This window comes from Peromyscus eremicus, chromosome 23 (genome assembly GCF_949786415.1).
Source record: "Peromyscus eremicus chromosome 23, PerEre_H2_v1, whole genome shotgun sequence".
Lineage (NCBI taxonomy): Eukaryota > Metazoa > Chordata > Mammalia > Rodentia > Cricetidae > Peromyscus > Peromyscus eremicus.
The window spans coordinates 19,545,879-19,562,149 of record NC_081438.1 but is presented as its reverse complement, the minus strand read 5'-3'; the positions used below and the strand labels follow the sequence as shown (position 1 = coordinate 19,562,149).

Sequence of the window (16,271 nt, the reverse complement as noted above, 5' to 3'; positions counted from 1 at the left end):
AAGGCTGCATAGCAATGTGAAACCCAACAGGTAAGCACACCCACCTTTTGGTGTTTATTCCTATAGCAAAGAGGTCCTGTAACTCACATTTTTTTTTTTTTTTTAAGATTTATTTATTATGTATACAATGTTCTGCCTGCATGCCAGAAGAGGGCACCAGATCCCCTTACAGATGGTTGTGAGCCACCATGTGGTTGCTGGGAATTGAACTCAGGACCTCTGGTAAAACAGCCAGTGCTTTTAACTGCTGAGCCATCTCTCCAGCCTGTAACTCATTTTTTTTTTTTTTTTAATTTTCTGGTTTTTTGAGACAGGGTTTCTCTGTAGCTCTGTGCCTGTCCTGGATCTGGATATCTCGCTCTGTAGACCAGGCTGGCCTCGAACTCACAAAGCTCCACCTGCCTCTGCCTCCGAGTGCTGGGATTAAAGGCGTGTGCCACCACTGCCCAGCATCGTAACTCACATTCTTAAGCAGTTGGCACAGAGTACAACTTTTGAGAACAGGGTACATCCTTTTTGAGCACCTTTTTTTTTTTTTTTTTCATTTCAAAAAACACTGGTTCTCAAAGGATTTTTGTTTCTGCCGGAAGGTTTATTTACAAGCTTTTTCTTCATGTGTGAGTGTTTTGCCTGGATGTGTAATAAGTGCACTGTGTGTGTAGTACCATCAGAGGTCAGAAAACTAGCTCCCCTGGAACTGGAGTTGGCAAACAGTTGAGAGTATCCATGTGGGTGCTAGAAACAACCTGAGTTCCACAAGAGGTGACTGTGCTCCTAATCACTGAACCGTATCTCTAGCCCCTACGTTTTCATATGGGGTCTTTTGTTTTTTTTTTTTTTCAAGGCAGGGTTTATATAATGGCCTTCCTGTCCTAGAATTCACAGACCTGCCTGCCTCTTCTGCTTGAGTGCTGGGACTAAAAGTCTGCCTCACAAGTCTTATTTAACCCTTTAATGGAAAAGACGTAGATTTTTGTTTACCACATGCTTAATGATGTGTTAAGGCATGGGTGTGATCCTTAGTGGCAGCATGTGGCAGCATGCTTGTCTAGCATTCAGCAGGCTCTGGGGACTATCTTCAGCCATGCCAGCAGATCATCAAGTGGGTAAATGATAAGACGTATTATGGGATGGGGCTCCTGTGGCCACATCATTACAGTGTGTCACAGCACTAAGTTGGCTGAAGCCTGTTTTTGTTGCCCGTTGAGATAGGGTTTCTTTAGGTAGTCCAAATTGGCCTAACTGGTTATCCTGCATCAGCCTCCCAATGCTGGCATTAGAGACTGCTGCCGTCCACGGTTTACTCCATACTCCATAAAGGTATTTTCTCTGTAGTTTGGATATTTCTCCTTGCAACACTAGGCTAAACCCACACCCTTCTGGCCTTGGTATTGAACCCAGCACCTCAGGAAAGCTTTGTCACAGGGCTCCAAACTCTAGCCCTTTCTCAGGGATTGCTCCAGGTTTTTTTTTTTTTTTTTTTTTTTTTTTGGTTTTTTCGAGACAGGGTTTCTCTGTGTAGCTTTGCGCCTTTCCTAGATCTCGCTCTGTAGACCAGGCTGGCCTTGAACTCATAGAGATCCGCCTGCCTCTGCCTCCCGAGTGCTGGGATTAAAGGCGTGCGCCACCACCGCCCGGCTGCTCCAGGTTTAAACCAAACTGGGCATGGTGGTACATGTAATCCCAATACTTGGGAAGCAGGCAAGAGGATTGCCACAACTTTGAGCCAGTCTGTCTCTGCGTGGGTGAGTCAAACGTGCTGAATCGGAGGAGAGATACAAGGTCACTGTCATGCCTGGTGGTGCACACCTGTAGTCCCAGCGCACAGGCAGAGTCAGGAGTGCGAATTTGAGGGTAGTCGGAGGTGTGTAGCAAGACTCTTTAAAAACAACTTCGTTCCTTTCCAAGCTGGTGTTGCCAGGCCCTAGAGATGGATGCCTCATGTTGAGCACTTGCTGCTGGTCAGAGGACCTGGGTTCAGTTTCCAGGCTCACACACTGGCTCCCAACAGTCTATAACGCCAGTTCCAGGGGATCCAATGCCCTCTTCTGACCTCTGAGGGTATAAGGCATTCCTGTGGTACACATACATACTGCCAGCAAAAGATTCATACACATCAATCTTAAACAACAAAACAGCTAGAGAACTGGCCCATCCAGTAAGGTCATATACTGCTTTTCTGGAGTTTGTTTCCAGCACCAACATCAGGTAGCTAAGACCATCTATAACTCCAGCTCCAGGGAAATCCAACACCTGGCCTCCCCAGGCACCTGCACTCATGTGCCCACATAAACACATACACACAATTAAACAAAAGCCGGGCGGTGGTGGCGCACGCCTTTAATCCCAGCACTCGGGAGGCAGAGGCAGGTGGATCTCTGTGAGTTTGAGGCCAGCCTGGTCTACAAAGTGAGTTCCAGGAAAGGTGCAAAGCTACACAGAGAAACCCTGTCTCAAAAAACAAACAAACAAACAACAAAAACCAGGCTTTGCCTGCTCCCAAGCCACTTGCGCATTCCCCAGCCTCCACCAGGTGGCACCCTTGATGCAGTTCTGCCCCAGGCCTATCCCTACCGCACCTTGGCCTACCTCCCGCGTTTGCAGTTGTGGTTTATTTTTGGCCGGCCAGCCTTCCATCACCAAGTACCAAGTCCCAGGAGAGGAGAAAGATAGCAACTCCAACCACAAGTGTCTGCTCAGGACACAGCTTCAGTCCTTCGTGGTCCCGTCTCCTGAGGGCTCCAGGACCTCGGAACTCTTGTCACTTTCATTCAAGAGCCTACCAGGACGTAACGGTGAGTAGCGAGGCAGCAGTTGGGGAGCAGCGGGGGGGTTTTGAGGCAAAGACAGCCTCAAATCTCTTTGACCCATTTCTCCTCAGACCTGGGAGAGCGCGGGTTCTCAGAACACCTGCCTGTCAGGCAGTTGTCTACAGATCATGTGGCTGGTTTTGCTAGCTTTCTGGGAGGGATAGTAGGTTCCAAAACACTGGTCCACCTATTCTTATTTAGAACACCGCTCTCCCCCGCAGTGAGTCTTGGGACAAGTGTAATGGGTGAATAAAACAGTAAATAGAGACCCACTGTTGGCTCCAGCCAAGTCTTAAGAGCTTGGGGGTGGGGGAGGGGGGTGGCAGGGGGATGGTCACACACGTTATCAGAAAATGTGAGTACAGCCAGAATTTGGCCAGCGTAGTTCAGGATGGCATCCTGGTATGGGCCTAGAATGGCTCTGTACCCATGCAAGGGATCTGGTGTGGCCGTCATAATAAGTGAGGGGGCACGGATGCCCATTTTGGGGTTTTCAGCAAACAGGCTTGTTGAGGGGCACTAACAACCTTCTGTTGGCTGTTGATATGCACGGGCCGGGTTCCTGCTATTGGCAAAGCAGACGATTGTTATTCTAAACCTTCTTCTGGTAACCAGGCACCCAGTAGCGAGGACACCAGGCTTCCTGCAAGAGCCAGCTTGAGGCAGCCAGGACTGCAGCTTGGCTGATCAGCAGATTGGGAGACCAGGCCTTTTTGGGCTCACAGAAGTGGACCAGAAGAGAGTGCCTGTTGCCTGCTTGCCTCTTCCTATTGCTGGGGGATTTTCTGCCTTTCTCAAACCCTGGGTCTGAAGCAGGAGTTCAGTTTCCTGGTAGGAGCCTCTATGTTCCTGCGACACCATGGACCCGCTTATCTTCTCCACATCCAAGCTTGACCACCCTGACTCTGGTGGTTGAGTGCTCGCCTACCATGTGCAAGGCTCTGGGTTCTATCCCCAGCACCTAAAAATAAAAATAAGAGAGCAGGGAAGTGATGGCGCACAGCTTTAATCCCAGCACTAGGGAGGCAGGGGCAGGCGGATCTCTATGAGTTCAAGGCCAGCCTGGTCTACAGAGTGAGTTCCAGGATAGCAAAGGGCTACTCAGAGAAGCCCTGTCTCAAAACCAAAAGTAAATAAATAAAAATAAGAGTTACTGACTCATGCCAGGTGTGGAGGCACATGCCTTTAACGCCAGCACTTGGGAGGAAGAGGCATGTGGATCTCTATGAGTTTTAGGCCAGCCAGGACTGCATAGTGCGATCCTGTCTCAAAAAAAAAAAAAAAATGAATTTACTGTATTGTCCACACGGCTCCAGGACTACTCAGGGCTTACTGGCCACCACTGTTAGCCAGGATCTAGGGCATTCCATCTGCTAAGGCCTATGCCAATGGATCACCTGTTCATTGAATTATACTCAGCAATTACCACACACCTGTGCTGGGCAGGGAGCAGGAAGGCCTAGTCATCAGTCTAATGGGAGGTGATACCAGAGGCTGAGACCCACAATCCCTCACCCAGCTCTGATACAGTGCGTGGCTTTTTTTTGTAAGATTATTTTGACGTTATGCGTATGGGTGTTTTGTCTGTATACCACTTGTGTGCCTGGTCCCCACGGAGGCCAGAAGAAGATACCAGATCCCCTGGAACTAGAATTACAGATGGTTGCAAGCTGCCACGTGGGTGCTGGGATTTGAACCAGGATCCTCTGATGAAAGAGCAGCCAGTGCTTTTAGTTACTGAGCTGTCTTTCCAGTATTCCCCTTCCCTTTTTTTTATTTTTTATTTTTTTATTGATACAAGGTCTCATGTAGCCCTGGCTGGCCTAGAACTTGCCATGTAGACCAAGTTGGGCATTTGGCTGTTGTTTGTTTACTTTTTTTGGTGTGTGTATTTTGTTTTGTTTTCAAGACAGGGTTTCTCTGTGTAGCCCTAGTTGTCCTAGAACTTGTTCTGTAGACCGGGCTGGCCTCAAACTCACAGAGATCCACCTGCTTCTGCCTCCTGAGAGTTGGATTAAAGGCATGGGGGGGCACTGCCGCCCAGCCCTATATGCTCTTTAAAAAAATCTTAAAGAAAAAGAGACAGACCCTGGTTGCCCACGCCTTTAATCTCAGCACTTGGGAGGCAGAGGCAGGGGAATCTCTGAGTTCGAGGCCAGCTTGGTCTACAAAGGACAGCCTGGGCTACACAGAAACCCTGTCTCAAAAAAAAAAAAAAAAAAAAAAAAAAAGAAAGAAAGAAAGAAAGGAAGAAAAAGAGGTGGGAGGGGTGGGGAGCTGACTGCTGCTTTCTATACCCTTTTCAGAGGCCCTTGGAATCCCCCTGAGACCCACCTGAGCATGACCCGGGATGAGGCCCTCCCTGACTCCCATTCTGCACAGAGCTTCTATGAGCACTATGAACCCAAGGAGATCTTGGGCAGGTAAGACCCGGCCCTCCTGTGGAAATCCTGACCTTAGCTCTGTGATCCGAAAGATTGTCACCACCCTCAGCACTGGCCCCATTTCTGTCCCTCTTGGGTGGGAAGGGAAGTATGTGTTACAACACCGGAAAGAACATCTGTACCTTTGATTTACTGATTGATTTTATTGTTATTTTATGAGTATGAGGGTTCTGCCCATATGTCTGTGCATCACATGCATGTCTGGTGTCTTTACAGGTCAGAAGTGGGTGTTGGATCCCCTGGAATTTCAGATGGTTGTTAGTACCTATGTGGGTGCTGGGAACTGAACCCAGGTCCTCTGAAAGAGCAACAAGTGTTCTTTTTTTTTTTTTTTTTTTTTTTTTTTTTTTTGGTTTTTCGAGACAGGGTTTCTCTGTGCAGCTTTGCGCCTTTTCCTGGAACTCACTTGGTAGCCCAGGCTGGCCTCGAACTCACAGAGATCCACCTGGCTCTGCCTCCCGAGTGCTGGGATTAAAGGCGTGCGCCACCACCGCCCGGCGCAACAAGTGTTCTTAATTGCAGAGCTTTCTCTCTAGTCCCTGTCCTGCCTTTAGTAAGGGACTCCCCTGAAGTGTGGGGTCCCCAGACCATCTATCTGTTCTCTGCCCACAGGGGAGTCAGCAGCGTGGTCAGGCGCTGTATCCACAAACCTACATGCCAAGAATATGCAGTAAAAATCATCGACATCACAGGCGGAGGCAGCTTCAGCCCTGAGGAGGTGCAGGAGCTCCGGGAAGCCACACTGAAGGAGGTGGACATCCTGCAGAAGGTCTCGGGACACCCCAACATCAGTGAGTGGATCCTCCCAGCCCCACTACCCCTGGCACAAGCCATGGCCGTGTGCTTTGTAGTGATTCTGCCCTAACAACCCAAGTCAGGGCATAGGAGCCATCCTGTGACCGGCTATACCCATCCATCTTCACCTTATGCTCCGTGGCTCTGCCAGCCCATTGTCGAAGCTCAAGATCATAGGTGCCACCCTCACTACTAGACAGGGTGGGTATAGACAGGTTGGGAGTGGGTGCAGTTGAGGAAGGAGTCCTTCCCACACCTCAGTGATTGTCCTGGAAGCCTATCACATTCCCATTCCTGCCTTTGAAGCCAGCCTGTCTGGTCCCTGTGCCCTGTGGCCCCTGCCAAGGCCCCTCTGCTCCTTGAGACCAGCTAGCCTTTTCCATTTCAGTACAGCTGAAGGACACTTACGAGACCAACACTTTCTTCTTCTTGGTATTTGACCTGTAAGTACCCAACCCTGGAGCCACCATTACCGTGGGGCTTAGGAAGCCCTCCACAGGTCCCTGCCAGGTTGTCAGGGGGCCAACCCCCATGATGAAATGCCAGCCAAAATCAACAGTTGATTCAGGGCCACTCTGCCAGGTTTGAAATCTAGAATACCATTTATGGATGGATTTTATGTGTGTGTATGTGTGTGTGTGTGTGTGTGTGTGTGTCTGTGTGTCTGTGTGTCTGTGTGTCTGTGTATATATTGTTTTTTTTTTGTGTGTGGGGGGGGGTTGGTTTTTTGAGACAAGGTTTCTCTGTGTAGCTTTGGCGTCTTTCCTGGATCTCACTCTGTAGCCCAGGCTGGCCTGGAACTCACAGAGATCCACCTGCCTCTGCCTCTGCCTCCCGAGTGCTGGGGATTAATGTATGTGCCACCACTGCCCAGCTTATTTTCTTAATTTAAAAAATTTCTTTTAGACAGGGTCCTTTTGGGTAGCTCTGGACCTGCTATGTAGACCAGGTTGGCCTTAAATTCACACAGATCCACCTGCATCTGACTCCCAAATGCTGGGATTAAAGGGGTGTGCCACCATGCCTGGTTTCAATTTGATTATATGTTTGTTTTTTTTTTTTCTTAGACTATATGTTTTTTGCTTGTTTGTTTGTTTGGTTGGTTGGTTGGTTTTTCAAGACAGAGTTTCTATGTGTAGCTCTAGCTGTCCTGGGACTCTGTAGAGTCCTCAAACTCATAGAAATCTGCCTGCTTCTGCCTCCCGAATGCTGGGATCAAAGGCGTACACCACTGCTTGGCCCTTTCTTCCTTTCTTTTCTTGGGAGGCAACATCTCTCTCTCTCTTTTTTTTTTTTTAATAATTTCTTTAAAGATTTATTTATTATGTATACAGTGTTCTGCCTGAATGTATCCCTGCAGGCCAGAAGAAGGAGCCAGATCCCATTTCAGAGGGTTGTGAGCTGCCATGTGGTTGCTGGGAATTGAACTCAGAACCTCTGGAAGAGCAGCCAGTGCTCTTAACCTCTGAGCCATCTCTCCAGCCCTGCAACATCTCTTTATGAAGGCCAGACTGCTGTGGGACTTGCTCTTAGCCCAGGCTGACCTTGAACTCATGATCCTCCTGCTTCAGCCTCTAGAGTGCTGAAATTACAGGCATGACCACCAGCCCTGGTACTAGTTGGTCTCTGGGGATGAGTTGAGGGAGGAAAGAGTGGGAAGAGGCTGCAGGGAGTATGGAAGGGTTGAGATGACATTTTTGTTGTTTAAAGACTGGTATCATCACTGTGTTTGCACCAACAGGATGAGGGATAGGAGGTCCTTGTCACTAAGCATCAAATATGAACACAAGCCTGGCATAGCGGCACACTCTTGTAGTCTCAGCTCTCAGAAACGGAGACAGGAGAGTGCCTTCAAGTTCATGGCCAGCCAGGGAGTATCAGCCCAGCCTGGGCTGCACAACAAGACTCTGTCTCAAAAAAACAAAATGGAGCGAGCAATGATAACTACACAAACTGCATGTGAACTGTGCACTGGAGACTTGTGATCAGTTTCTATTTGAAAAAAAAAAAAAAAAAAAAAAATGGGCCAGACAGTGGTGATACTTTGAGAGGCAGAGGCAGGCAGTTCTCTGAGTTCGAGGCCAGCCTGGACTATAGAGTGAGTTCCAGGACACAGAAACCCTATCTCGAAAAAAAAAAAAAAAACCCACATAATAATAATAATTATGATGCTGATGAAGGAAGGAAGAAAGGGAGAGAGAGACAGAGAGAGAGAGAGAGAGAGAGAGAGAGAGAGAGAGAAAGAAAGAGAAAGGAAGAAGGGAAGAAGGAAGAAAGAAAGAAAGAGAGAAAGAAAGAAAGAGAAAGAAACGGAAAAGAAAGAAAGAAAGAAACGGAAAAGAAAGAAAGAAAATAAAAATTTCCTCCAGGCACAGTGGTGCAGGCCTTTAATCCCAACACTTGGAAGGCAGAAGATGGTGAATCTCGGGGCCTGTCTGGTCAACATTGAATTCCAGGCCAATCAGAGTATATACAGAGACCCTACTTCAAAAACAAACAAACAAACAAACAAAAGAAGGGGGTGTGTGGGAGGGGAGGGAGACAGGAGGGAAGAGGGGAGGAAGGGGAGGAGCTTGCTCTTCAAAGCTGGGCTTGGTGGTGGCACATATCTGCAATGCCGGCACTTGGGAGGCTGAGGCCAGAGATCAAAAGTTTGAAGCGGTTTGTGCTACATAACCACACCTTGTCTCAGAAAACAACCCCCCCCCCCAAAATACTCAATTTTATCTTTTTAGTTTTCTGATCTAGAACGTGGTCGCTGCTAGAGTCATCTAGTTTTACTCTGTAGGGCTCCTTGGGACACCAGTAAAAATAGCTTCTCCAAACCACCTCTCTAAAGGTTAAAGACATTTGAGCTGCCCCCAAAAGGTCATGCAGGACCTGTGGATACAGCAGGGATGGCCGCAGCTGGGTGGGGGAGGGAGCCTAGGAGCCCATCCTGTGGTTAAATAGGAAAAGATAAAACTGGGTACTGTGGCACAGTCCTATAATCCTAGCACTCAGAAGGGTGAGGCAGGAGGATTATTGCTATGGCTTTGAGGCTAGCCTGGGCAGCAGTATGAGACCCGATCTCAAATTCTTCTTTTATAAGTAATAAGGAGAAGAAAGGAAACAGAAAATACTGAAGGGCTCAGCAGCCACAATAGGAAATGTTTCAACAGTACAAACATCGTTTGCTCACGTAAATCCTGTCCTTAAGTTAACTGTGACTTACCGAGGAGTAAAGACACCGTGTGTTGGCTAGTTGTATGTCATCTTGACACAAGCTAGAGCCACTGGAGAGGAGAGAGCCTCAACTGAGAAAAATGCCTCCCTAAAATCCAGCTGCAGGTAAGCTATAGGGCATTTTCAAGTGCTGGGGTTAAAGGCCTTCGCCACCAGGTCTGGCCTGTCCCTCCAGATTTAAACCATTTATTTTTGTTATCTTCAGTTATATGTAGGTGTGTGTGTATCTGCATGTGGGTATGTGCAAGCGAGTGCAGGGGCCTGTGGAGGCCAGAGGCCCTTTTGAATCCCCTGGAACTCGAGTTATAGACAGGAGTGGCTTGACCTGGGTGCTGGTCAAGGACCTGACCAAACCCAGGTCCTCCAGAAGAACAGCAAGTGCTCTTAACTGCTGAGCCATCTCTCCAACCCTCGTTTCTGTTTTTTGAGGCAGGGTTCCATGTAGCCCAGGCTGGCCTCCAACTCACTATGTAGCTGAGGCTGGTCTTGAATTCCTGATTCTCTGGCTGCCATTTACCAAGTACTAGGATTCCGGGTTTATGTTGCCACCCGGTGGCTCTTCTCATGTACTGGGCAAACTTGCCTTCTCCGACACACTGTTGACCCTTGACCCTTTCTGTTTGCTTCCTGACAGAAATTCCCAAGTCCTTTTTTTTTTCTTTTTTTCTTTTTTTTTTTTTTTTTTTTTTTGGTTTTTCGAGACAGGGTTTCTCTGTGTAGTTTTGGTGCCTGTACTGAAACTCGGTCTGTAGCCCAGGCTGGCCTCGAACTCACAGAGATCCACCTGGCTCTGCCTCCCGAGTGCTGGGATTAAAGGCATGCGCCACCACCACCCGGCCTCCCAAGTCCTCTTGATCTGGGGTCCCGGGCCAGAGACTTCCATGCCTGTCTCCCACTCCCAGCGCTGACAGATCCCAGGGTGCCATGCATTTCCACAGGCAGGGACATTGTATTTTCTCAGCCTCTCGATTTTCTTTCAATTCTTCCCAGACAACTCCTCCACTCCCTCCCCGGGGTTCCTTCCCTCAGGGGAACAGCCCACCTTGTCTTTGAGGGCATCAGGGTGGGAACACCGTTCTGGGGGCGGGTAAGGAACACTTTGTTCCCACAGGATGAAGAGAGGGGAACTCTTTGACTACCTCACTGAGAAGGTCACCTTGACTGAGAAGGAAACCAGGTAAGGGGCATGTGCCATCTCCACCCCTTCTCCAAGTAGTAGCGCCAGCACCACAGGGGTCTGGTGGGAGGTCTGGTGAGCATGCTTCAGTGGAGGTCATGCTGGCTTCTGTGATCTCCCAGCTCCTTGGCTCATCTACAGTCTAGATAATCTAGACTGTCCCAGCCTATCCTGGATCCTCTATTGCCCGTAGTGGGGTTGGTATGTGGGCTTTGGCTCTCTGCTTCTTCTCCCCAATGAGTGGTGTGTAGGACGACACTCAGTTCTGTCATATGGTAAAAGTTCTGCCCAGTTCTAGAATCAAAAATGAAGCCAGGGTGCCTGGAGAGATGGCTCAGCAGTTAAGAGGGCATGTTACTCTTGTATTTGTTTTTTTTGAGACAGGGTCTCACTATGTAGCCCTGCCTGGCCTGGAACTTGATAGGAAGACCAGGCTGGCCTTGAACTCACAGAGATCTGCTGCCTCTCTGCCTACAGAGTGTTGGCATTAAACACTTGCACTACCACACCTGGCATACTTGCTATTCTTTCAGAGGACCCAGGTTCGGTTCCCAGCACCTCTATGTGTGGCTCACAAATGTTTGTAACTGTACTTTTAAAGAATCTGATGTCTTCTGACTACCTGATCATTATATAAATGTGGTGTATATATGTACACACAGGCATACACACACACATTAAATAAATAAATACAATCTATTTAAAAAAAAAAAAAAAAAACGAAAACAGGCCAAGTGATAGTGGTGCACGCCTTTAATCCCAACACTCGGGAGGCAGAGGCAGGCGGATCTCTGAGTTTGAGGCCAGCCTGGTCTACAGAACGAGATCCAGGACAGGAACCAAAAAAAAAAAAAAAAAAAAAAAAAAAAAAAAAAAAATATATATATATATATATATATATATATATATATATATATATATATAGTGTGAGAAACCCTATCTTGTAACAACAACAACAACAAACAAACAAAAAGCAAAGAAAGCCAATAGGCTGGATGTATGTCTCGGTAGTACAGTGCTAACCCAGCATGTTTAAGGCCCTGATTTCCATCCCTAGTACTGGGGTAAAATACAAAGCAAAAAATTAAAACTGACTGGTAATGAATGTCTGTAATCTCAACAATAGGGAGGCTGAGGCAGGAGGATCATGAGTTCAAGGCTTGCATGAGTTGCACGTGACACCTTGTTTTGAAAAGTAAAAACAGGATTAGACCATAGTTCAGAGGCTAGAGTGTTTGCCTAGCAAGCAGGAAGCATAAACTGGCCATGGTGGCACGTACCTCTCGTCCCAGCACTCAAAAGGCAGAGGCAGGCAGATCTCTGAGTTCAAGGCCAGCCTGGTCTACAGAGTGAGTTTCAGGATAGCCAGGACTACACAGAGAAACCCTGTCTCGAAAAACAACAAAACAACAAAACAACAACAATAATAAAATAAATAAAAATAAACCATTGCCATGTATGTGCCTCCTCAGAAAGATCATGCGGGCCCTGCTGGAGGTAATCAGCACCCTGCACAAACTCAACATTGTCCATCGGGACCTGAAGCCGGAGAACATCCTTCTAGATGATGACATGAACATCAAGCTCACAGACTTCGGGTTTTCCTGCCAGCTGCAGCCAGGAGAGAGGCTCCGAGGTCTGGTACCATGGCCTTGGCCCATAGAAGGGGCCTCAGGGATGGAAGTGGCCCGAATGTCTCCCCAGAATAAAAACTACCACTTCAGTGGCTGAGGAGATGGTTTGGTGGGTAAAACAGGGTACAGAAGCATGAGGACCTGAGTTTGAATCTCCAGAGCCCATGTGTCTCCAGCACTGGACAGGCAGCTAGGAGGATCCTTGGGGATTGCTGGCCAGCCAGTCTACCTGAATCAGCCAGCTCCAGGCCAGTGAGAGGCCCTGCCTCAAAAACAAGAGGGAGAGCAATCAAGGAAGGCACCTGACATTAACTTCTGGCTTTCACATCACACACATACACACAACACACAACACACACACTTAAAAAAAAATTCCCAGAAATGACTCAGTAGTTAAGAGCATGGGCTGTTCAGAGGACCTAGGTTCCAGTCCCAGCATCCACATTGCTGATCACAACTCTCTGTAACTCCAATTCCAGAGGATCCCATACCCTGTTCTGGCTTCCTTGGACACCAGGCACATATGATACACAGATATGAGTGTAGCCAAGATACCCATATCTATGAATTTTTTTTTTTAAAAAGAGGATGCATTCCTATGTAGAAGACCCAAGTTTCAGTTCCCAGCACACATATAGGGAGACATTCAAAGTCACCTCTAACTCCAGTTCTAGGGTATCAGACTCTCTCTTCTGGTCGTTGGGCATTTTTACCTATGTGTACATATCCACATACTGATACCTACACAATTTTTTTTTTGTTGTTTGTTTGTTTTTTGAGACAGGGTTTCTCTGTGTAGCTTTGCGCCTTTTTCCTGGAACTCACTTTGGAGACCAGGATGGCCTCGAACTCACAGAGATCCGCCTGCCTCTGCCTCCCGAGTGCTGGGAATAAAGGCGTGCGCCACCATCGCCCGGCAACTACACAATTTAAAATAAAAATTAATCCAAAAAATATCCTACTTCAGAGGCCAGATGTCTCTTGACTCAAGTCCTCTCCCTACGACTCCGTTGAACTAGGTTCCCACAGCTTGAGTGCCATGCCAGGTGCCTGAATGGACCTAGGAACCCACAGGTGGCTCTGTGAACCTGTGAACCCTGATGCCACTCTCAGGTGTGGAACAGGAGAGTCCTGTCAAGCGCTCTTCCTGTCCCATCTCTTGGCTTTCTTGGGTAGCTTCTCCCGAGGGCTCCTGTCAACCTGTCCTGATAATGACTGTTCCTGCAGAGGTCTGCGGGACTCCTAGTTATCTGGCCCCTGAAATCATCCAGTGTTCCATGGACGACAGCCATCCTGGCTACGGGAAGGAGGTGGACATGTGAGTGATCTGGGCAGATGTGGGAGGTGGTCCCAACCGTGGCCCGACCCCAGTGAAACTAGAAACTATAGCCAGACGCTCCTGCATGCCTCCCCTACCCATGAGGTTAAGTGTGACATGAGACCCTGCCACCCTCCCCAGGTGGAGCACGGGGGTCATCATGTACACATTGCTGGCTGGCTCCCCGCCCTTCTGGCACCGGAAGCAGATGCTGATGCTAAGGATGATCATGGATGGCAAATACCAGTTTGGCTCGCCAGAATGGGATGACTACTCAGACACAGTGAAAGACTTGGTGAGAGCCATGCCCACCAGCTCCCCGGATGTCAAGGCAGAGGCAAACACCCCACTACGGGAGCATACCCCAGAGTGGAGGAATCTCCAGGAGGGACCCCTCTGAAATTTGTCTGCTACAAAAGACCTAGCAAAAGCTATTTCAGAAGCTGGAGGGATGGCTCAGAGGTTAAGAGCACCAATTGCTTTTCTAGAGGTCCTGAGTTCAATTCCCAGCACCCACATGGTGGCTCACAACCATCCTTAATGAGATCTGGTGCCCTCTTCTGGCCTGCAGGCATACATGCAGGCATAACACTGTATACATAATAAATAATTTTTTTTTTTATCTTGGTTGTTTGAGACAGGGTTTCTCTGTGAAACAGTCCTAGCTATCTTGGAACTCACTCTGTAGACTAGGCTGGCCTTGAACTCACAGAGATCCGCCTGCCTCTGCCGCCCAAGTGCTGGGATTAAAAGCTTGCACCACCACTGCCCAGCTAAATAAATAAATTAAAGAAAAAAAAGCTGCTTAAGGAAGGAAGGGTTAATTCTGGCTCATGCTTTATGGTTCCAGATGTGTGAGGAGACTGATCACGTGGCATTCACAGTCAGGAAGCAGAGAGAGATGGATGCTGGTGCTCAGCTCACTTTCTCCTTTTTATTCAGTCCAGGACCCCAGCCCACGAAGTGGAGCCACCTACATTTAGAGTGGAGCTTCCCACCTCCACCTCTCTAACCAACCCCTCACAGACACGTCCGGAGATCTGTTTTCATAGTGGTTCTAAATCCTACCAAGTTGGCAATAAGGATTGACCATCACACCCGGCGTCTTCCAAAACGTTGCCCGGGTATCCTCAGCGCCCTTCTGTTCTCACAGGTGTCTCGCTTCTTGGTGGTGAAACCCCAGGACCGCTGCTCAGCAGAGGAGGCCTTGGCTCACCCTTTCTTCCAGCAGTACGTTGTGGAGGAAGTGCGACACTTCAGTCCCCGGGGCAAGTTCAAGGTACTGAAACTTACCTTGGCCCAGGGGTCTCGGGGGAGGTTGCTGTTGGCTCCTACACCTGCTGACACCAGGCTCCCGGAGCCTTAAACTATGGAGGATTCTAGAATTGCCCCTTTTTTCTTTTCTCTTCTCTTTCCCTTCCCCTCCCCTCTCCTCTCCTCCTCTCCTCTTCTCTCTTCTCTTCTCTTCTTCTCCTCCCCTCTCCTCTCCTCCCCTCTCCTCCCCTCCCCCCTCTCTCTTTCTATTTTTGTTTGTTTTGTTTCTTGAGACAGGGTCTCTCTGTGTAGCCCTGACTGTCCCAGAACTCACTCTGTAGACCAGGCTGGCCTCGAACTCAGAGATCCTCAGGCCTCTGCCTCCCGAGTACTGTGATTAAAGGCAATGCGCCACCACCACCACCGGGCAAACTGACCCTCTTCTTGTATCCACTGTTCCAAATCAAATTTCTGGTTGCAGGGAATGTCAGCCCACTGACCTTGTTAGCCTAAATCCCGGTAGATTACGTGTGGTCTGGAAACAGGGGTCATCCTGAAGGGCGTCCCCAAAGCCACCGTGGGTTTTCTGACAAGCTGGGCTGCGGGGTTCTCAGTGCTCCCTCCTGCAGGTGATCTGTCTAACCGTGCTGGCCTCGGTAAAGATCTACTACCAGTACCGTCGGGTGAAGCCCGTAACCAGGGAGATCGTCATCCGGGACCCCTACGCCCTGAGGCCCCTACGGAGGCTCATCGACGCCTACGCTTTCCGAATATACGGCCACTGGGTGAAGAAAGGGCAGCAGCAGAATCGGGCTGCCCTCTTCGAGAACACACCCAAGGCAGTGCTCCTCTCCTTGGCCGAGGAGGAGGACTTCTGAGGGGTGGCGGGCCACAGGGGGAGGCAGACAGCAGACACCCCCAGAACTGTGGGGCGTCCCCAAATAGGCCTCTGTGTCGGAGGAGCAGGGGGCCCTACCCTGTGCGCTCAGAAGCTCCCCACTAGAAGCGCAGGGCGTTCCCATTAAACAGCAGTAATGACAGCTGGGGCTGGGGGTGGTGGCGCGCGCCTGTGGTCCGGAAGTAGTAGGGCCCCAGGTTCCAGGCCAGCCTGGGCAACTTAATGATGAATGTTTCAAATTAAAAATAGGGCTGGGGATGTTACTCCGCGGTGAGTGTAAGGCCCTGAGTTCAATCTCCGGCATGACAAAAATAAACAAATAAATCCAACGCCGCTGAGGCCGTGTCAGGCAGGAATGGAAGGACAGAGAGCACGTGTGCACTAGGAGCTTCCAGCCTCCTGGCTTCTCTACTGTGCACCTTTCTCACGGTCTTGGGTTCTTCCCCCTTTTTTAGATTGATGTATTTCATGTGTGATTTTGTCCGCCTGTTTATTATGAGCACCACATGCATGCAGTACCTGTGGAGGCCAGAAGAGGGTGACAGATGCCCTGAAATGAGTTGCGGAGAGTTTGGGGACCACCACGTGGGTGGTAGGAACTGAACACACGTGCTCTTAACCGCTGGGCCATCTCTCCAGCCCGTCTCAGTTTCTTTATGGGCCCAAGGTTATCGATAATGGAGGAAGTGGAGGCAGGGTGATCAGGAGTTCAAGGT

General features: G+C 49.0%; 1 protein-coding gene across 1 annotated transcript; it reads left to right on the top strand.

Annotated features, from left to right (window-relative positions):
* Positions 1–2,575: 2,575 nt before the first annotated feature.
* Phkg1 (phosphorylase kinase catalytic subunit gamma 1) lies at positions 2,576–15,571 on the top strand. The gene is made up of 10 exons (XM_059249137.1): positions 2,576–2,795; positions 5,117–5,233; positions 5,867–6,045; positions 6,438–6,492; positions 10,386–10,451; positions 11,924–12,087; positions 13,313–13,403; positions 13,545–13,698; positions 14,557–14,682; positions 15,287–15,571. The coding sequence occupies exons 2-10, from the start codon at positions 5,151–5,153 to the stop codon at positions 15,533–15,535; spliced, it is 1,167 nt and encodes a 388-aa protein (XP_059105120.1). The 5' UTR covers positions 2,576–2,795; positions 5,117–5,150; the 3' UTR covers positions 15,536–15,571.
* Positions 15,572–16,271: the final 700 nt, after the last annotated feature.

Bases quoted from the DNA above. Each gene is read 5' to 3' on its own strand.
- Phkg1 (XM_059249137.1), top strand. From the start codon at position 5,151: ATGACCCGGGATGAGGCCCTCCCTGACTCCCATTCTGCACAGAGCTTC. The intron at 10,452-11,923 runs GTAAGGGGCATG...GTGCCTCCTCAG, and splicing joins TTGACTGAGAAGGAAACCAG to AAAGATCATGCGGGCCCTGC. The intron at 14,683-15,286 runs GTACTGAAACTT...TCCCTCCTGCAG, and splicing joins GTCCCCGGGGCAAGTTCAAG to GTGATCTGTCTAACCGTGCT.